Source organism: Callithrix jacchus, chromosome 9 (genome assembly GCF_049354715.1).
Source record: "Callithrix jacchus isolate 240 chromosome 9, calJac240_pri, whole genome shotgun sequence".
Lineage (NCBI taxonomy): Eukaryota > Metazoa > Chordata > Mammalia > Primates > Cebidae > Callithrix > Callithrix jacchus.
The window spans coordinates 104,933,750-104,956,212 of record NC_133510.1 but is presented as its reverse complement, the minus strand read 5'-3'; the positions used below and the strand labels follow the sequence as shown (position 1 = coordinate 104,956,212).

The 22,463-nt window shown below is 43.1% G+C and overlaps 1 protein-coding gene and 1 long non-coding RNA gene across 9 annotated transcripts in view; one reads left to right on the top strand and one right to left on the bottom strand.

Annotated features, from left to right (window-relative positions):
* The window catches only part of LOC144577657 (uncharacterized), a 30,575-nt gene extending 9,603 nt beyond the window's left edge, over window positions 1-20,972 (bottom strand). The window contains exons 1-3 of the long non-coding RNA XR_013522060.1: window positions 20,614-20,972; window positions 15,506-15,572; window positions 11,878-12,020 (exon numbers count right to left, since the gene is read on the bottom strand). This is a non-coding gene — a long non-coding RNA (uncharacterized LOC144577657). The remainder of the gene's footprint in view (window positions 1-11,877; window positions 12,021-15,505; window positions 15,573-20,613) is intronic.
* GNPTAB (N-acetylglucosamine-1-phosphate transferase subunits alpha and beta) overlaps window positions 20,564-22,463 on the top strand; it is a 96,539-nt gene continuing 94,639 nt past the window's right edge. For all 8 annotated transcript variants that reach the window (XR_013522046.1, XR_008473942.2, XM_035257391.3 and 5 more), the window contains exon 1: window positions 20,564-20,970. Coding sequence is in view for 6 of the 8 variants with exons in the window: in XM_035257391.3 (XP_035113282.3) it covers window positions 20,671-20,970 (300 nt within the window). In the remaining 2 variants the exon portion in view is untranslated. The remainder of the gene's footprint in view (window positions 20,971-22,463) is intronic.

Genomic DNA, 22,463 nt, shown 5'->3' with positions numbered 1-22,463 from the left:
GTTCAAGACCAACCTGGGCAACATGGCAAGACAGTCTCTACTAAAAATATATAAATTAGCTGGCTCTGGTGGTATGCACCTGTAGTTTCAGCTACTTAGGAGGCTAAGGTGGGAGGATTGCTCGAGCCCACAAGGCAGAGATGCAGTGAGCCATGATCGCACCATGGCACTCCAGCCTGGGCAACAGATCAAGACGCTGTCTCAGAAAATAAAGGTAAAAATACAAATACAGGTCGGGGGCGGTGGCTCACGCCTGTAATCCCAGCACTTTGAGAGGCCGAGGCGGGTGGATCACGAGGTCAAGAGATCGAGACCATCCTGGTCAACAAGGTGAAACCCCGTCTCTACTAAAAATACAAAAATTAGGTGGGCATGGTGGCGTGTACCTGTAGTCCCAGCTACTCAAGAGGCTGAGGCAGGAGAATTGCTTGAATCCAAGAGGTGGAGGTTGTGGTGAGCTGAGATTGTGCCATTGCACTCCAGCCTGGGTAACAAGAGCAAAACTCCATCTCAAACAAAAAAAAAATGCAAATACAAATACAAACAAATAAATAGGATTTCTAGCATGGGCATATAGATTCAGGTAAATTATATAGGAAAAATAAAATAGGACAGGGCATGGTGGCTTGTGTTTGCAATTCCAATACTTTGGGAGGCAGAGATGGGAGGATCACATGAGGCCAAGAGTTTAAGACCAGCCTTAGCCCTCTCTCACCACTCCTATTCAATATAGTACTGGAAGTTCTAGCCAGAACAATCAAGCAAGAAAAGAAATAAAGGGTATTCAAATAGGAAAGGAGGAAGTCAAATTGTCTCTATTTGCAGACGACATGATTGTATATCAAGAAGACTTTATCGTCTCAGCCCAAAATCTCCTGAAACTGATAAGCAACTTCAGCTAAGTCTCAGGATATAAAATCAATGTGCAAAAATCACAAATATTCCTATACACCAATAACAGACTTAAAGACAACCAAATCAAGAATGAACTGCCATTCACAAATTGCTACAAAGAGAATAAAATACCTAGGAATACAACAAACAAGGAACATAAAGGACCTCTTCAAGAAGAACTACAAACCACTGCTCAACAAAATAAGAGAGGACACAAACAGATGGAGAAACATTCCACGTTCATGGTTAGGAAGAATCAATATCATGAAAATGGCCATACTGCCCAAAGTAATTTACAGATTCAATGCTATCCCCATCAAACTACCAGTGACCTTCTTCACAGAACTGGAAAAGACCACCTTAAACTTCATATGGAACCAAAAGAGAGCCTGCATAGCCAAGTCAATTCTAAGCAAAAAGAACAAAGTGGAAGGCCTCACACTACTGGACTTCAAACTATACTACAAGGCTACAGTAATCAGAACAGCATGGTATTGGTAACAAAACAGAGATATAGAACAATGGAACAGAACAGAGGCCTCGGAGGCAACACAACATATCTACAACCATCCAATCTTTGACAAACCTGACAAGAACAAGCAATGGGGAAAGGATTCCCTGTTTAATAAATGGTGTTGGAAAAACTGGCTAGCCATGTGCAGAAAGCAGAAACTGAATCCCTTCCTGACACCTTACACTAAAATTAACTCTAGATGGATTGAAGACTTAAACATAAGACCTGGCACCATAAAAACCCTAGAAGAAAATCTAGGCAAAACCATTCAGGACATAGGAGTAGGCAAGGACTTCATGACCAAAACACTAAAAGCATTGGCAACAAAAGCCAAAATAAACAAATGGGACCTAATCAAACTTCTCAGCTTCTGCACGGCAAAAGAAAGTCATTAGAGTGAATTGGGAACCAACAGAAATAGGAAAAAATTTTTGCAGTTTACCCATCTGACAAAGGGCTGATAGCCAGAATTTACAAAGAACTAAAACAGATTTACAAGAAAAAAACAAACAAGCCCATTCAAAAGTGGGCAAAGGATATGAAGAGACACTTTACAATAGAAGACACACATGAAGCCAACAAACATATGAAAAAATGCTCATCATCACTGGTCATTAGAGAAATGCAAATCAAAACTACATTGAGATACCATCTCACGCCAGTTAGAATGGCAATCATTAAAAAATCTGGAGACAACAGATGCTGGAGAGAATGTGGAGAAATAGGAACACTTTTACACTGCTGATGGGAGTGTAAATTCATTCAACCATTGTTGAAGACAGTGTGGCGATTCCTAAAGGACCTAGAAATAGAAATTCCATTTGACCCAGTAATCCCATTACTGGGTATATATCCAAAGGACTATAAATCGTTCTACTATAAGGACACATGCACATGAATGTTCATTGCAGCACTGTTTACAATAGCAAAGATCTGGAACCAACCCAAATGCCCATCAATGATAGACTGAACAGGGAAAATGTGGCATATATACACCATGGAATATTATGCAGCCATCAAAAACGATGAGTTTGTGTCCTTTGTAGGGATATGGATGAACCTGGAAACCATCATTCTCAGCAAACTGACACAAGAACAGAATATCAAACACTGCATGTTCTCACTCATAGGCAGGTGTTGAACAATGAGAACACATGGACACAGGGAGGGGAGCACAACACACTGGGGTCTGTTAGTGGGAAATAGGGGAGGGACAGTGGGGGCTGGGGAGCTGGGGAGAGAGAGCATGGGGAGAAATGCCAGATATAGGTGATGGGGAGGAAGGCAGCAAATCACACTGCCACGTGTGTACCTATGCAACTATCTTGCATGTTCTTCACATGTACCTCAAAACCTAAAATGCAATAAAATAAAATAAAATATTGACATTTGAATTGAAAAAAAATAGTCTCAGAAAGATAGCAAGACCCCATCTTTACAAAAGTAAAAATAAAAATTATCTGGGCATGGTGGTGCACCTGTAGTCTCAGCTACTCAAGAGACTGAGACAGGAGGAGTTCAAGGTTGAGTCTAAGAGTTCAAGGTTACACCGAGCTATGATTGTGCTATTGCAGTCCAGCCTAGGTGACAGAGTGAGACCGTTTATCAATCAATTAATCAGTCAATCAGAAAAGCAGGGAAATGATTTTTATATCAGACGTGAATTTTTGATAAAGTTAAAACCCGGCACTCTTCTTGGACTGCTTTTTAGAAATTCTCTTGTTAATTTAAAAGGTAGTAACAACAAAAAAGAATATGTGAATACTGACAGGGTTAAACCTCAGAAATTTTCTTTTCTAAAAAGGAAACTTTTAAAAGTTTTATTTTTAATTGACAAATAATATTTTTTTATAGGCCAGGGACAATGGCTCATGCCTCCCAACGCTTCGCAGTGGGCGGAGGGGCAGATCACCTGAGGTCAGGAGTTCAAGACATGCCTGGATGACATGGCAAAACGCCATCTCTACTAAAAAGTACAGAAAGCCAGGCATATTGGTGGGTGCCTGTAATCCCAGCTACTCAGGAGGCTAAGGCAAGGAGAATTGCTTGAACCTGGGAGGCAGAAGTTGGAGTGAGCCAAGATCACACTACTGCACTCCAGCCTGGGTGATAGAGCAAGACTTCATCTCAAAAAACAATAATTGTATTTATGAGGCTTGTAGGGGTGCGTGTGTGCGTGCGTGTGTGTGTGTGTGTGTGTGTGTGTGTGTGTTTCCAGAGGAACAGTCTCCCTGTGTTGCCCTATGTTGCCCAGACTAGTCTCAAACTCCTGGGCTAATGCAATCCTCCTGCCTGGGCTTCCCTCAGTGCTGGGATTGCAGGCATGAGCCACCACGCCTGGCTGTAGATATTTTGATGTATGTTTACATTGTGAAATGAATAAATCAATGTAATTAAAATATCTATCACCTCACATATTCTTTTTTTTGTGATGAGAACATTTAAAATCTACTGTTTTAGCAATTTTGAAACATATAATACATTATTATTAACTATAGTCGCCATGCTGTGCAATAATAGATCTCCAGAATTATTAATTTATTCTAACTGAAGCTTGGTACCCTTTGACCAATATCTCCCCACTTCTCATCCTCCCCTTCACTCCTGTGACACCATTCTACTCTCCCCTTCTGTGAGCTTGACTTTCGTAGGTTCCACATATAAGTGAGAGCATTCGGTATTTGTCCCTCTGTGACTGGTTTATTTCACTTAGCATAAGGTCCTCCATGTTCATCCATGTTGCCACAAATGACAGAATTTCAAAAAGAAAACTTTGTGAGGGAAAATAAAGTATTGACAGAAGTTAGTGAGGACACACCAAAAAGTAGCCATCTCACCCACCTGTTTGAGAAAAAGATTATCTGTGAAATTCTCAAAAATGTGATTTATTACAACTCAAGAAAAATCACCATGGCCAGGCACCGTGGCTCATGCCTGTAATCCCACTTTGGGAGGCCAAGGCAGATGGATCACTTGAGGTCAGGAGTTTGAGACCAGCCTGGCCAACATGGTGAAATCCTGTCTCTACTAAAAATACAAAAAGTAGCCAAGTATGATGGTGGGCGCCTCTAATCCCAGCTACTCAGGAGACTGAGGCATGATAATCACTTGAACCCAGGGCGGAGGATGCAGTGAGCTGAGATCACACCACTACACTCTAGCCTGGGGGACAGAGCAAGACTCTGTCTCTACAAAAAAAGAAAAACCATCAGAGGCAGTCACACTCTCTCTTGCCCTCACATCTCAAAATCTTCTTGAGTTAACAGCTCAAGTTGGTTTGCTCCTGGTAAGACAAAGATGAATTACAATAAATGTTTGCTGTTACGAAAAACAGAATGCATACTGTCATACAAGATAAGGAAATGTCACCAAGAGCCTCCTCTTTGAACACCAGAAGTTTAAATGGTAGAATTGGTAAACACATGCAAATATTTTCACACTCTTTTTTTTTTTTTTTTTTTAATTTTTTATTGGATTATAGGTTTTGGGGTACATGAGCAGAGCATGCAAGACAGTTGCGTAGGTACACACATGGCAGTGTGCTTTGCTTTTCTTCTCCCCTTCACCCACATTTGGCATTTCTCCCCAGGCTATCCCTCCCCACCTCCCCCTCTCACTGGCCCTCCCCTTTTCCCCCCAATAGACCCCAGTGTTTAGTACTCCCCTTTCTGTGTCCATGTGTTCTCATTTTTCATCACCCACCTATGAGTGAGAATATGCGGTGTTTCATTTTCTGTTCTTGTGTCAGTTTGCTGAGGATGATGTTCTCCAGATTCATCCACGTCCCTACAAACGACACGAACTCATCATTTCTGATTGCTGCATAATATTCCATGGTGTATATGTGCCACATTTTTCCAATCCAGTCTATTATCAATGGGCATTTGGGTTGATTCCAGGTCTTTGCTATTGTAAACAGTGCTGCAATGAACATTCGTGTACATGTGTCCTTATAGTAGAACGATTTATAGTCTTTTGGATATATACCCAGTAATGGGATTGCTGGGTCAAATGGAATTTCTATTTCTAAGGCCTTGAGGAATCGCCACACTGTCTTCCACAATGGTTGAACTAATTTACACTCCCACCAACAGTGTAAAAGTGTTCCTTTTTCTCCACATCCTCTCCAGCATCTGTTGTCTCCAGATTTTTTAATGATCGCCATTCTGACTGGCGTGAGATGGTATCTCAATGTGGTTTTGATTTGCATCTCTCTGATGACCAGTGACGATGAGCATTTTTTCATATGATTGTTGGCCTCATATATGTCGTCTTTCGTAAAGTATCTGTTCATATCCTTTGCCCACTTTTGAATGGGCTTGTTTGTTTTTTTCCTGTAAATCTGCTTGAGTTCTTTGTAAATTCTGGATATCAGCCCTTTGTCAGATGGGTAGACTGCGAAAATGTTTTCCCATTCTGTTGGTTGCCGATCCACTCTAGTGACTGTTTCTTTTGCCGTGCAGAAGCTGTGGAGTTTCATTAGGTCCCATTTGTCTATTTTGGCTTTTGTTGCCAATGCTTTTGGTGTTTTGTTCATGAAGTCCTTGCCTACTCCTATGTCCTGGATAGTTTTGCCTAGATTTCCTTCTAGGGTTTTTATGGTGCCAGGTCTTATGTTTAAGTCTTTAATCCATCTGGAGTTAATTTTAGTGTAAGGTGTCAGGAAGGGGTCCAGTTTCTGCTTTCTGCACATGGCTAGCCAGTTTTCCCAACACCATTTGTTAAACATGGAATCCTTGCCCCATTGCTTGTTTTTGTCAGGTTTATCAAAGATTGTATAGTTTTATGTATGTTGCGTTGCCTCCGGTGCCTCTGTTTTGTTCCATTGGTCTATATCTCTGTTTTGGTACCAGTACCATGCTGTTTTGATTACTGTAGCCTTGTAGTATAGTTTGAAATCCGGTAGTGTGATGCCCCCCGCTGTGTTCTTTTTGCTTAGAATTGACTTGGCTATGCGGGCTCTCTTTTGGTTCCATATGAAGTTCATGGTGGTTTTTTCCAGTTCTGTGAAGAAAGTCAATGGTAGATTGATGGGGATAGCATTGATTCTGTAAATTACTTTGGGCAGTATAGCCATTTTCACGATATTAATTCTTCCTAACCATGAACATGGAATGTTTCTCCATCTGTTTGTGTCCTCTCTGATTTCGTTGAGCAGTGGTTTGTAGTTCTCCTTGAAGAGGTCCCTTACGTTCCTTGTGAGTTGTATTCCAAGGTATTTTATTCTTTTTGTAGCAATTGCGAATGGCAGTTCGCTCTTGATTTGGCTTTCTTTAAGTCTGTTATTGGTGTAGACGAATGCTTGTGATTTTTGCACATTGATTTTATATCCTGAGACTTTGCTGAAATTGTTTATCAGTTTCAGGAGTTTTTGGGCTGAGGCGATGGGGTCTTCTAGGTATACTATCATGTCGTCTGCAAATAGAGACAATTTGGCTTCCTCCTTTCCTATTTGAATACCCTTTATTTCTTTTTCTTGCCTGATTGCTCTGGCTAGAACTTCCAGTACTATATTGAATAGGAGTGGTGAGAGAGGGCATCCTTGTCTAGTGCCAGATTTCAAAGGGAATGCTTCCAGTTTTTGCCCATTCAGTATGATATTGGCTGTTGGTTTGTCATAAATAGCTTTTATTACTTTGAGATACGTTCCATCGATACCGAGTTTATTGAGGGTTTTTAGCATAAAGGGCTGTTGAATTTTGTCAAATGCCTTCTCTGCGTCAATTGAGATAATCATGTGGTTTTTGTTTTTGGTTCTGTTTATGTGGTGAATTACATTGATAGACTTGCGTATGTTGAACCAGCCTTGCATCCCCGGGATGAATCCTACTTGATCATGATGAATAAGTTTTTTGATTTGCTGTTGCAATCGGCTTGCCAATATTTTATTGAAGATTTTTGCATCTATGTTCATCATGGATATTGGCCTGAAGTTTTCTTTTCTCGTTGGGTCTCTGCCGGGTTTTGGTATCAGGATGATGTTGGTCTCATAAAATGATTTGGGAAGGATTCCCTCTTTTTGGATTGTTTGAAATAGTTTTAGAAGGAATGGTACCAGCTCCTCCTTGTGTGTCTGGTAGAATTCGGCTGTGAACCCGTCTGGACCTGGGCTTTTTTTGTGAGGTAGGCTCTTAATTGCTGCCTCGACTTCAGACCTTGTTATTGGTCTATTCATAGTTTCAGCTTCCTCCTGGTTTAGGCTTGGGAGGACACAGGAGTCCAGGAATTTATCCATTTCTTCCAGGTTTACTAGTTTATGCGCATATAGTTGTTTGTAATATTCTCTGATGATGGTTTGAATTTCTGTGGAATCTGTGGTGATTTCCCCTTTATCATTTTTTATTGCATCTATTTGGTTGTTCTCTCTTTTATTTTTAATCAATCTGGCTAGTGGTCTGTCTATTTTGTTGATCTTTTCAAAAAACCAGCTCTTGGATTTATTGATTTTTTGAAGGGTTTTTCGTGTCTCAATCTCCTTCAGCTCAGCTCTGATCTTAGTAATTTCTTGTCTTCTGCTGGGTTTTGAGTTTTGTTGATCTTGCTCCTCTAGCTCTTTCAATTTTGACGATAGGGTGTCAATTTTGGATCTCTCCATTCTCCTCATATGGGCACTTATTGCTATATACTTTCCTCTAGAGACTGCTTTAAATGTGTCCCAGAGGTTCTGGCACGTTGTGTCTTCGTTCTCATTGGTTTCGAAGAACTTCTTTATTTCTGCCTTCATTTCGTTGTTTACCCAGTCAACATTCAAGAGCCAGCTGTTCAGTTTCCATGAAGCTGTGCGGTTCTGGGTCGGTTTCTGAATTCTGAGTTCTAACTTGATTGCACTATGGTCTGAGAGGCTGTTTGTTATGATTTCAGTTGTTTTGCATTTGTTGAGCAGTGCTTTACTTCCAATTATGTGGTCAATTTTAGAGTAGGTGTGATGTGGTGCTGAGAAGAATGTGTATTCTGTGGATTTGGGGTGGAGAGTTCTGTAAATGTCCACCAGGGTTGCTTGCTCCAGGTCTGAGTTCAAGCCCTGGATATCCTTGTTGATTTTCTGTCTGGTTGATCTGTCTAGTATTGACAGTGGAGTGTTAAAGTCTCCCACTATTATTGTGTGGGAGTCTAAGTCCTTTTGTAAGTCATTAAGAACTTGCCTTATGTATCTGGGTGCTCCTGTGTTGGGTCCATATATGTTTAGGATCGTTAGCTCTTCTTGTTGTATCGATCCTTTTACCATTATGTAATGGCCTTCTTTGTCTCTTTTGATCTTTGTTGCTTTAAAGTCTATTTTATCAGAGATGAGAATTGCAACTCCTGCTTTTTTTTGCTTTCCATTAGCTTGGTAAATCTTCCTCCATCCCTTTATTTTGAGCCTTTGTGTATCCTTGCATGTGAGATGGGTTTCCTGGATACAGCACACTGATGGGTTTTGGATTTTTATCCAATTTGCCAGTCTGTGTCTTTTGATTGGTGCATTTAGTCCATTTACATTTAGGGTTAATATTGTTATGTGTGAATTTGATACTGCCCTTTTGATACTAAGTGGCTGTTTTGCCTGTTAGTTGTTGTAGATTCTTCATTATGTTGAAGCTCTTTAGCATTCAGTGTGATTTTGGAATGGCTGGTACTGGTTGATCCTTTCTATGTGTAGTGCCTCTTTCAGGAGCTCTTGTAAAGCAGGCCTGGTGGTGACAAAATCTCTGAGTACTTGCTTGTTCACAAAGGATTTTATTCTTCCTTCACTTCTGAAGCTCAGTTTGGCTGGATATGAAATTCTGGGTTGAAAGTTCTTTTCTTTAAGAATGTTGAATATTGGCCCCCACTCTCTTCTGGCTTGTAGTGTTTCTGCCGAGAGATCTGCTGTGAGTCTGATGGGCTTCCCTTTGTGGGTGGCCCGACCTTTTTCTCTGGCTGCCCTTAGTATTCTCTCCTTTATTTCAACCCTGTTGAATCTGACGATTATGTGCCTTGGGGTTGCTCTTCTTGCCGAATATCTTTGTGGTGTTCTCTGTATTTCCTGCAATTGAGTGTTGGCTTGTCTTGCTACGTGGGGGAAATTTTCCTGGATGATGTCCTGAAGAGTATTTTCCAGCTTGGATTCATTCTCTTCGTCCCCTTCTGGTACACCTATCAAACGTAGGTTAGGTCTTTTCACATAGTCCCACATTTCTTGGAGACTTTGTTCATTCCTTTTTGCGCTTTTTTCTCTGATCTTGGTTTCTCATTTTATTTCATTGAGTTGGTCTCCGACTTCAGATATTCTTTCTTCTGCTTGTTCAATTTGGCTATTGAAACTTGTGTTTGCTTCGCGAAGTTCTCGTATTGTGTTTTTCAGCTCCTTTAATTCATTCATATTCCTCTCTAAGGTATCCATTCTTGTTATCATTTCCTCGAATCTTTTTTCAAATCTTTTTTCAAGGTTCTTAGTTTCTTTGCATTGATTTAATACATGATCTTTTAGCTCACAAAAGTTTCTCATTATCCATCTTCTGAAGTCTAATTCCATCATTTCGTCACAGTCATTCTCCGTCCAGCTTTGCTCCCTTGCTGGTGAGGAGTTTTGGTCCTTTCTAGGACGTGAGGTGTTCTGGTTTCGGGTGTTTTCCTCCTTTTTGTGCTGGTTTCTTCCCATCTTTGTGGATTTGTCCGCTGGTCGTCTGCATAGTTGCTGACTTTTCGTTTGGGTCTCTGAGTGGACACCCAGAATGTTGATGATGAAGTATTTCTGTTGCTTGGTTTTCCTTCTACCAGTCTAGCCCCTTCGCTGTACGACTGCTGAGGTCTGCTCCAGACCCTGCTTGTCTGGGGTGCACCTCTAGTAGCTGTGGCACAGCGAGGGATGCTACCAGTTTCTTTTTCTGCTCTCTTTGTCCCAGGATGATGCCTGCCTAATGTCAGTCTTTTGGATATAGAGGGGTCAGGGAGCTGCTTGAGGAGACAGTTTGTATTTTATAGGGGTTTAATTGCTGAGCTGTGCACTCTGTTGTTCATTCAGGGCTGTTAGGCTGCTATGTTTGATTCTGCTGCAACAGAGCTCATTAAAAAACCCTTTTTTTTTTTTTTTCTCAAATGCTCTGTGTTGAGGGGTTTGGGCTTTATTTTTGGATGTCCAATCAGGTGTCCTGCCCAGCTAGAAGGCAGACTAGCCACTGTTTGGCTGCCGAGGCTCCGCCCTGCTGTTGTGTGATTTGCGTTGTTCCTGCCGGCTCTGCTGTGGTCTCCGCCACGCCCTGTGGTGGAGTCTCTTCGTTGTAGCGTGTTGCCTCAGCAACGGCAGGCTGCATCAGCAGTGGGCGTGTATCTCAGTAGGGACAGGTTGCCTCGGCAACGGCTGGCTGCGTCAGCAATGGGCGTGTATCTCAGTTGGGGCGGGTTGCCTCGGCAACGGCTGGCTGCGTCAGCAGTGGGCGTGTATCTCAGTTGGGGCGGGTTGCCTCGGTAGTGGTGGACGCCCCTCCCCCACAGAGCGTCTGGGACCATTTGCTCGGGATAGTTTGAAATCGCGGTTTTGTTCGTCCCACTGGGTATCCCAATCCCTGCAATCCCCTGGGCTGGCCTACTGTCCAAGTCTCATTCAGTCTCAAGTCCAGCCCTCTCAAGTCTCAGGTTGCCGGTTCAACAGGGCACCCGGACAAGTGCGCCCTGTGGGGATTGCTGGGTAGGGCCGGCCGCCGCCGCCCCAGCTGCCGGCTTTGCCAGGCAGACCTACTGCCTGGCGTCCCGTGTCTTTTTTATACTTGGGAGTTTCCCCATTCTGTGGGCAACAAAGATCAGTCTGGAAATGCCTCTCCGACTCACCGTTTGCGGATTCAACGAGAAGAGCTCCAATCCTGGGTTATTCTCACAGCGCCATCTTGAGTCCTACCTCTATTTTCACACTCTTAACAAAATCATCACAGTAGTTGAGGTAGCTCCCCCAACACATCAAACCACATCTATGAGAACATGGAGCAATGCAAAGCCCAAGGCCTCTTCTGAATCACACACTCTCACATAATTATGCAAATGTGCACCCCATTTCTCCCAAGTACAGAACTGACTCCACTCTGTTGCCCAGGCTGGAGTGCAAGTGGCACAATCTCAGCTCACTGCAACCTCCACCTCCTGTGTTCAAGCGATTTCTGCCTCAGCCTCCTGAGTAGCTGGGATTACAGGTGCGTGCCACTTTTGTCCAGCTAATTTTGTATTTTTTGTAGAGATGGGGTTTCACCATGTTGGCCCAGCTGGTCTTGAACTCCTGACCTCAGGATCCACCTACCTTGGCTTCCCAAAGTGCTGGGATTACAAGCGTGAGCCACTGCGCCCCGCCCTAACTTTCAAATGTTAAAAGTTTGTTTCTAAAAAGTGGACTAACCCACTTATTGTAAACTCATCAAGCATTTAATGGCTATAATGGCATAGTGTGCCTCTTGCATTCCTGCTACTCTCCTCAGACACATACACTCCACCGCTCCTCACAACTGAAAAGCGTCAGCTTTTACCTCAAAACGGGAAACAGTGGCCATTCCAATACATCCCAACAATCCAAGAAAGAAAGACACCAAGTTAAGAGCAGGACTGCTGAAATAGTAGGTTCGATTCTGCTTCTCTACTACTATATATCTTATACACAGTGTGGCTGCAGCTGAAAAAGAAGAGAACTTTGATGAATGTTCATAATTTGATTTCTTTAGAATGAAAAACAGAAGCAGCTTCATATCACATGTACTGATTACAAGTCTCCCCACTTTCCCACCCCTGTCCCTCCTGACTCCATCTTACTCTCTCTCCAGCATGGACACACACACACACACAAACACAAACACACACATCTTGGCTGTTGTCCTTTTCATGTAGATGCTATTATAGTACATGCATTATTCAGTGACTTGCTTTTTCTACTTAACAATGTGGCATAGAGATCTTTTCATGTAAGTACAAACAGGTTTACTTCATTGTTTTCAGGGGTCTCACGATGCTCTATATTTCTTTCATCGTTCTCCTAAAAATGAATTTCTACATTGTTTCCACATTTTTCCTGCTACAAACAACATTCAATGAATATCCTTGTATATAAATCTTTGGGCACACTTTCAGGTGTTTCTGAAAGATGGGTTCCTAGGAGCAATATTACTGGGTCAAAAAAACACGCACAATTAAAATGCTTAGAAACACCTCCAAATTGCTCCAAGGACAGTTAACAATTTAGACTCCCACTGGCAGAATTTGAAAGCAATGTTGTATGCCCTTGCCTTTTTATTCCTTTTAATCTAATAAATGAAAAATGCAACCTGATGGTTTAATTTGCATTTCCCTGATGATTAGTGAGATTTAGCAATTTTCAGCATTTCTTCTTCTGAGAAATGCCTGTTTACAATTTTCTTTTTATTCTTCTCTTGGGCTTGTCTATTTCAAATTTGTAGTTACTTTTTACACACTATGTCCATTAGTCTACTATCTGTTATAAACATTGCACATTTTCTTCTGCTCTGCTATTTGTCTTTCAACAGTGTTTCTTGTATTTTCCATCATTTAGAAGTTTTATATACTCATATCAGTCCATGCTTCTGGGTTTTGTGTAAGTTTCTATTCCAAGGTTTAAAAATATTCTCCTGTAATTTAATTACCACATAGTTTTGCTTTTCATGTTTATTAAACTGCAATTGGTTATTGTGTATGATGTGAGGAGGATAGTAAAGGTATGTTTTTCGAAACTGCGAGTCAATTAACCAAATATCATGTTGTAATTTGGCAATAAAATGTAGCTTCCATGAGAGCAGGGGTCTTGTCTGTTTTGTTTGCTGTTGTGACCTCGACACTAAGCATAAACAAGCAAAAGCCTATCATATAGTACATACTTTGTAAATGTTGAATAAATGGTTATAATTTTTTTTGTATTCCCTTTAACTCAGCAAATTTACAGAAAAACACAAATATGCAAAGATATATTTAAAAGATGTTCACTTCAACATTGTAACTACAAAATACCAGAAATAGCCTAAATGTTGAACAATAGGGGACTAATTAAACAAATCATAATACATCCTTGCAAAGGATATCATGCATGCATAAAAAGTATAAAGTATAAAGACATAGTATGGTGGCCAAAATATATGCCTGAATTTTTAAAAAGCAGGCTAAAAACTAACAACTTATTGTAACATTTTCTTTTCTTTTGGCAGCAGGGTCTCACTCTGTCAACTGGGTGGGAGCGTAGTGCCGCAATCATGGCCACTGCAGCCTTGACCTCCTGGGCTAGGGTAAGTAGTTGGGACTATAGGCACACATCACCACACCCAGCTAATTTATTTCTTCCCTCTTTCTCTTTCTTTCTTTCCTTCTTCTTTCTTTTCTTTCTTTCTTTCTCCTTCTTTCTCTCTTTCTCTCTTTCTTTTTAATTTTTTGTAAAGATGGGATCTCACCACATTGAGACCTATAGGCACACATTGGGACATTTGGGACTATAGGCACACATCACCACACCCAGCTAATTTATTTCTTCTTTCTTTCTCTTTCTCTCTTTCTTTTTAATTTTTTGTAAAGATGGGATCTCACTACCTTCTTTCTTTCTCTTTCTTTCTTTCTCTCTCTCTTTCTTTTTAATTTTTTGTAAAGATGGGATCTCACTACATTGCCCAGGCTGGTCTTGAACTCTTGGGCTCAATAGATCCTCCTGTTTCAGCCTCCCAAAATGCTAGAATCACAGGCATGAGCCACTGCACCTACCTCACACAGACTATTTTAAATGATTATATTTATGTCACCTTCTGCTTTATTCAGAAGCAAAAGATGTATTTATCACTTGCTGTGATAAAATAATCTCTCTGTTTTCCAAGTAAGGATTCGTGGCAAGAATGGCATAAGAGGGCACTGGGATTGACAGACTTCATATTGCTACTTCCCCTTGCTCACCTCCAAAACCTTAGGAGGGCTACAAATGGGTGATGCAGTGAAACTTTGCTGCTACCAAGTAGGACAAACAAATTCTAAAGATGCCAAGTCGCTAAGTAGGGTTAGCATCACTGTCCCTTCCCACCCTGTACCAGTAGAGAGAAACAGAAAGCGCTGGTTATGCGATAGGCCCTTGGCAAACACATGGGGGTGGATTACAGCAGGACTAAGAGAAAAAGCCCTGCATCTAACATCTATATACTTGGATCGCCTTATAGAAGACTGAGCCTTACATTAATTGTGCAATAGTTGTCATTACTGTGCATTACATTAATTGGCTCATGATGAGGTTGTATCCTATCAACTGCATCTTAGGTACATCTGAGGAATTGAAAAGAAAAATCATACTGTTTCTTGCTTCACCTTTTCCCTTTCTCTAACAGGTAAGATAGTGCCTTTGTCAATGGTTCTCAAACTTAGTGAGAATCCAAGTCCGTTGGAGTGCTTCTTTAGAAGGCACAGTCATGAACCCACACTCCCAAAGGTTCTGGCTGAGTAGTGTGGCATCTAGTTGCCTTCAGACCACACTTTGAGAAACTTAGCTTATGCACTGGGTGTCTTTGGTTTCCATAAGTGTCTTGAATATAAATCAACATTTTAAAAACCAAATTGCACTTAAAATCCATTCCAGAAGTTTGGTATTTAAAACCACCTACAGAAAATCCTGTTATAAATTACTAAATAAAGTATAGTTCTCTAATAAAGCCATAATTTTGGATATCTTTTCACTTCAGTTTCTCAAAATAGCACAAAAATCTAGCTCCAAAGGTTGTGCTTTTTAAAAGTTATACACCAGGCCATGTGCAGTGGCTCACACCTATTATTTCAGCACTTTGAGAGGCCAAAGTGGGTGGATTACTTAAACCTAGGAGTTCAAGGCCAGCCTGGCAACATGGCAAAACCCCATCTCTACAAAAAACACAAAAAATTAGCTAGGCATGGTGGTGTGTGCCTGTAGTACCAGCTACTCTGGGGTGGGAGAATTGCCTGAGCCCGGGAGGTCGAGGTTGCGGTGAGCTGTGATCACACCACTGCACTCCAGACTGAACAACAGAGACCCTGGCTCAGAAAAAATAAATAAAATAAAATAAAAATTATATACAAACTAAAAATAACACATCTGACTTCACTTGGAATTGTGAGCTTTTCGATTATTTATAATAATTATTGTGTACTTACCAAGAAATGCAGAGAAGGTTACATAATTCCAAAAATAACTCCCTCTGGAGATTTTGCTCCTGCATCACTGGGAAAGAGAAGAAATATCCAAATTATTAGAAAGAAATTCAGTCCAGACCTCTGAGAAGACATGTAATTGGCAAGTTTTATATCGTGTTTCTTTTAGGTGTTCAGCCACTTTGAATTTCAAAGATTTGGCCTGATTTTGTTCCAAAGTATTTTCATTTTGGCTCTAAAAAATCTAAAATTTATTTGTATACCATGAGAGATTCCATAGTAAAAAGTCAGAAAATGTTTAAATTGGATGGTGTTGCCATTTCTCAAATGATCAAACCCATAACCTTGATATGTGTTCATTCTCAGTGGTAAATTGTGACTACCTTGAAAAAAAAAAACTGATCTAAAATCAAGTTTGAAGCCAGGAGTGGTGGCTCACACCTGTAATCCCAGCACTTTGGGAAGTGGAGGTGGGAGGATCACCTGAGGTGAGGAGTTCAAGACCACCCTGGCCAAGATGGTAAAACCCCACCTCTACTAAAAAATACAAAAATTAGCCAGGCATGGTGGCAGGTGCCTGTAGTCCCAGCTACTCCAGAGGCTGAGACAGGAAAATCGCTTGAACTTGGGAGGCAGAGGTTATAGTGAGCTGAGATGGCACCACTGCATTCCAGCCTGGGTGACAAAGAGAGACTTGGTCTCAAAATAAAATAAAATCATGTTTGAAAATTCTAATATTGGGATGTTATGTAAGCACATCACTTTATTTTCTAATAACTGAGATTTTATTATCTGCTGAAAATATTACGATAAAAAGCTGAGGAATATTACTGATCTCTAGGAGTACTTTATGGAAATAATAAGGTATCTAGGGTATACTAATTGTGGTCAATTATTTTAACAAAAATGTTGCTGTAAAACATTTTTCAGGTATAGTCTTTCAATTAATTAGATGAGTTGGAAAATACTGTTTGACATGCTCTTTTTTTTTTTAAAGATGGGGTTTCTCCATGATGGCCAGGCTGGTCTTGAACTCCTGACCTTAGGTGATCCACCCACCTTTGCCTCCCAAAGTGCTAGGATTACGGGAGTGAGCCACCGCGCCTGGCGACATGTTCTTTTTTTTAATTGTTTTTTTTTTTTATTTTTTAGAGACAGGGTTTTGCTATGTTACCCAGGCTGGTTTTGAAGTCCTGAGCTCAAGGAATCCTCCTGCCTCACCTCCCAAAGTGCTGGTGTGAGCATCTGGCCAACATGATCTATTTTCCATTAGTGCCAAGCTGTAACTTATTTTTCATTTTCAGGCTGCTCACATAGCAACTTTCCCACTTTAAAACTGATGGCGAAAGAGCTGCCAACATGAAACAACGTGTACCCATTTTGAGTGTTTCTACATCTGTAAACATCTCTGAAATTCAAGCAATGAAAAACTGATCACGTTGACAATGATGCACTTGGAAGCGTTTGAAGAATTCCACAAGGAGCCTGTGTGTGCAGAAAGCAGGAACTTTTTAAGTTTTGCGAACACTTCATATTTAAACTGGAATATAAAGAAGTTAATAGGGCCGGGCGTGGGGGCTTACACCTGTAATCCCAGCACTTTGGGAGGCCGAGGCAGGTAGATCACCTGAGGCCAGGAGTTCGAGACCAGCCTGACCAACATAGTGAAACCCTGTCTCTACTAAAAAATATAAAAATTAGTTGAGCATGGTGGCAGGCACCAGCAATCTCAGCTACTCGGGAGCTGAGGCAGGAGAATCGCTTGAACCCAGGATGCGGAAGTTGCAGTGAGCCAAGATCATATCATTACACTGGCCTGGGCAACAGACCCAGACTTCATCTCAAAAGAAAAAGAAAGAAAAGAAGAAGTTAATAGCCTCCCTTACAACAAATGCCTTTATTCCAAATTAATTCAATCTCAACGTCACTGATAATTGCAAGAACCTGAAGGGTTTAGATTTAGGCTGGGTGCAGTGGCTCACAACTATAATTCCAGCACTTTGGGAGGCTGAGGCAGGAAGATAACCTGAGCTCAGGAGTTCAAGACCAGCCTGGCCAACATGGTGAAACTCTGTTTCTACTAAAAATACAAAAATTAGCTGGGCGTGGTAGTGGGTGCTTGCAATCCCAGCTACTCAGGAGGCTGAGGCAGGAGAATCACTTGAACCCGGGAGGCAAAATTTGCAGTGAGCCGAGATCACACCACTGCCCTCCAGCCCAGGTGACAGAGTGAGACTCAGTCTCAAAAAAAAAAAAAGAACCTGAAGGTTTTAGAATTTAGCACTTTTCCCATGATAACCATTTTTCACGCTAAAGGAATGCCGAAGTGGAAGATGCCCTTCTGAGCACAATGCTGAATGGGCACGGAGGCAGGAAAGGGAACCAAAAACGGGGGAAAAAGCAGAGGCAGCACTTTTGCCAGACAATTAACTCTGCCAGGGAAATCAGGCATTCCTGCCTTGGCCTCAGGTTATTAAAAAAAGCAGGCACCAGGTGACTCATCCTAGAGTTCTTGTTACACAGGTCTGAGAATAACTCTGAACCTGACAGCCACATCACAGGCATGGGAGCAAACGCAGAGGAGGTGCACTGGGAAGAAGGTTGTTTGCCTGTTTGAGGAGAAAGGGAAGGCAATGAAAGCATGAGGAGGATATTTAGGAAGATAGGGAGGTGGAGGATGAAGGTGCTTTAGGTGCTCTGACAAAAGAGACCAGACCTGCGGACCCTGTCTACTGATGGCAAGTTGAGACTATGTCAAAGGCCCAGGTGTAGAGTACACATGACATCAAATAGGTGATTGGAAAACTCAGAATTCCAGGGTGGTGTTTCATTCTTGCTTATCTGTACATTTAAAACGATATGGATGGAGGCCAGGCATGGTAGCTCACACCTATAATCCTAGAACTTTGGGAGGCTGAGGCGGGCAGATCACTTAAGGTTAGCAGTTCGAGACCAGCCTAGGCAACATGGTGAAACTCTGTCTCTACTAAAATACCAAAATTAGCTGGGCATGGTGGTGCATGCCTGCAATCCCAGCTACTCGGAAGCCTGAGGCAGGAGAATCACTTGAACCTGGGAGACAGAGGTTGCAGTAAGCCAAGATGGCGCCATTGTACTCCAGCCTGGGTGACAAGACACTCCAGACACGGTCTCAATAAATAAATAATAATAAATAATACAAAAATTAGCCAGGCATGGTGGTATGTACCTGTAGTCCCAGCTACTCAGGAGGCTAAGGTGGGAAGATCACTTGAGCCCAGTAGGCAGAGGTTGCAGTGAGCCGAGATCATGCCACTACCCTCCAGCCTAGGTGACAGAATGAGACCCTGTCTCAAAAATAAATAAATAAATAAACATTTTTTTAAAAAAACCATACAGGTGATGGGAAGCTCAGAATACTTGGTACTAAAATTAAAATAAATAAATAAAATAAAACCATACAGGTGGAACCAAAAGCACTTTACAAATAGCCATTCCATATGTATTGCTGAATGAATGACTATCGGTACTGGCCAAAAAAATACCTGACCTAATAGATTCCACTTACTGAGCATTGACTCTGTACCTCCCAGGCACCTTAGGTGCTTACCATACATCATTTCATTTCATCTTCACAACCCCGAGGGAGGTGTATATCAACCCCGCTTTACAAAGTAGGAAGCTGGGTATTAAAGAGGCTATATAACTTGTTCAAGAGCTTCACAGAGGATTCCGTATCCCAGTCCAGATGCTTAACTTCCTGACTTCTCAGCCTCTACTCTGCTCTAACAGCAGGCAAGGAACTAAGCCAGTAGGAGAATGATTGGGGGCAGTGAGCCAACATTGATATATATGCTGGTCAGTGCTTAACAGCCAGCTCTGGAGGGTGTCTGGTTTGTGGCATTTGCCAATTTTCATGGTGAAAATACTCCCAACATGTTAAAATTCAGGCTACCAAAGATAGATAAATAAAAATAAAATGTGGGCTATCAAAATGCAGGTCACTGAACACGGAGTTGGAAGAGAAACGCACAGTCCATGCTCAGGAGCAGATACCAGCTACCTCCAGCATGCCATGGAAATGAACCAGCATGGTGATGTGGTGATGAGAAGACATCATAGAGGCTGGGCGTGGTACCTCATGCCTGTAATCCCAGCACTCTGGGAGGCAGGTAGATCACTTGAGGTCAGGAGTTTGAGACCAGCTTGGCCAACATGGTGAAACTTTGTCTCTACTAAAAATACAAAATTTAGCCAGGCGTGGTGGCACATGTTTGCTGTACCAGCTACTCTGGAGGCTGAGGCAGAAGAATCACATGAACCCTGGAGGCAGAGGATGCAGTGAGCCAAGATCACACCACTGAACTCCAGCCTGGGGGACAGAGAGAGATCTGTCTCCAAAAAAATACAAAAATACAAAAAAGGCCAGGTGCAGTGGCTCACGCCTGTCTCCCAGCACTTTGGGAGGTCGAGGCAGGTGGATCACAAGGTCAGGAGTTTGAGACCAGCCTGAACAACATGGCGAAACTTTGTCTCTACTAAAAATACAAAAATTAGCCTAGTGTGGTGGCACGCGCCTGTAATCCCAGCTACTCAGGAGGCTGAGGTGGGAGAATCGCTTGAACCCGAAAGGCAGAGGTTGTAGTGAGCTGAGATTGTGCCACTACTCTCCAGTCTGGGTGAGACTCCATCTCAAAAAAAAAAAAAATTAACTGGGTATGGTGGCATATGCCTGTAATCCTAGCTACTTGGGAGACTAAGGCAGGAGAGTTGCTTGAACCCAGGAGGAGGAGGTTGCAGTGAGCTGAGACCACACTATTGCACTCCAGCCTGGGCAATATCGCCCTGCTGAGATTCTGTCCCATACATACCCCAACTGAAAGCTCTACCGTCTATCCCGAACCTCTCCTGGTGCCTGTTCCGTGCTCCGGGTACAGGCAGAGGTGCTCAGCGCCGCCCCGCTGCCTCCCTAAACACCCCAGGCTGCGGGGAGCACCTCTCCTCCTGCTCACACCTCGGCCTGACTGCAGGACGCCCCCAGCTGGGTCCGGACGCCTTCCCTCCACATCGGCAGCGCTCCCTGTGGCGCCTGCGCCTGCTCCCGGAGCCCTGGCGCCCACCCTGCTCTTCACCTGATGTAGGGGACGAAGGGGTTGACGTGCCCGGAGAGCAAGGCCACCATATAGGAGATGATGAAGGCGGCTGACAACCAGGTCACCAAGAGGAAGGGGAGGAAAGCCATTCCCCTGAGGAAGCACAGCATCGTGCCGCCGCCTCTGCGGAGAGAGCGCTGCTCTCAGCGGGGCCGGGCACCGGGTTGCTCCAGGTTGCTCCGGGCTGCCTGTGGGCGGCGGCCGGGCACAGACGGTCACTGGCGGCAGGACAGGAAGGCTCCGCGACGGGCGGGGCAGGCCCAGCCTGGGAGTAAGGGGAAGCGCGAAGAGCAGAGCGAGGCGGCGGGAGGCGGGCCACTAGGCGGCCGGGCCAGGGTGAGTGGGGCGCCGGAGGCCCGGGCTTGTTGCGAAAGAGTGAAGTCACAAAGGCGCCCGGCAGGGTCGGAGGCGCGCAGCGACCTCCCTGGGGACGCGACGCCAGAACCGCGGGAGGGTACGCTGGGGTGGGGTTCCTTTAGCTTTTTTTTTTTTTTTTTTTGTGACGGAGTTTCGCTCTTGTTACCCAGGCTGGAGTGCAATGGCGCGATCTCGGCTCACCGCAACCTCCGCCTCCTGGGTTCAGGCAATTCTCCTGCCTCAGCCTCCTGAGTAGCTGGGATCACAGGCACGCGCCACCATGCCCAGCTAATTTTTTGTATCTTTGGTAGAGACGGGGTTTCACCATGTTGACCAAGACGGTCTCGATCTCTTGACCTTGTGATCCACCCGCCTCGGCCTCCCAAAGTGCTGGGATTATAGGTGTGAGCCACCGCGCCCGGCCAAGATTGTGAAGTCTCATATTTACAGAGGATTTAACAGTCCAACCCTATGAGCAGGGTAATGCCAAATAAGGGGTAAGAATTTTCTAGTGGGAAAAAAAATCCATGAAAGAAGCTGAAGTGATTGATTTCTAAGGTTCCAGCTTAAGAGGATGGGAGAGTAATGGTGCCATTGATGGAGGCACAGAAGTTAAAACAGGGAGATGATTAAGGCACAAAAGATGATGAGGGTACAGCGCAGTGGCTCATGTCTGTAATCCTAACACTTTGAAAGGCCGAGGCGGGCAGGTCGCTTGAGGTCAGGAGTTCAAGACCAGCATAGCCAACATGATGAAACCCTGTCTCTACTAAAAATATAAAAATTAGTTGGATGTGGTTGTGTGTGCCTGTAATCCCAGCTACTTGGGAGGCTGAGGCAGAGAATCACTGGAACCTAGGAGGCAGGGGCTGCAGTGAGCCGAGATCACACCACTGCACTCCAGCCTGGGCAACAAAGCAAGATTCTGACTCAAAAAAAAAAAGTATGGTGAGATGTTTGCTTTAGACCCCAACTGTGTTGGCTAGTCTTCATTTGCTCCCAGATTATTTCCCATACTCTCTGCTGACCACACGGATGGTTTTACTCAGACTGTCCTAAACTCTGGTTTCTACAAATGGGAGACACCAGGAAGAGATCAAAGGGGTGATTCTCTCCCACCTAGCTGCATCCCTTCTCACAGCACTGTGTCACTCCTCTACAGTAAGGCCTGTCAGTCAGTTTCCCTCCCACTCCAGTTCTCACCATTCTCAGATAACACCAGTTCCTTGAAGACATCAGATAGCTCACTGCCTTCTAGAATTTTTTTTTTTTTTTTTTTTAGATGGAGTCTCACTGTGTCCCTCAGGCTGGAGTGCAGTGGTGCAATTTTGGCTCACTGCAACCTGTGCCTTCTGGGTTCAAGCAATTCTCATGACTCAGCCTCCTGAGTAGCTGGTACTACAGGCACCCACCACCACATCCAGCTAATTTAGGAATTTTCTTGAAGACACTATAATTACTATGAAATAAAA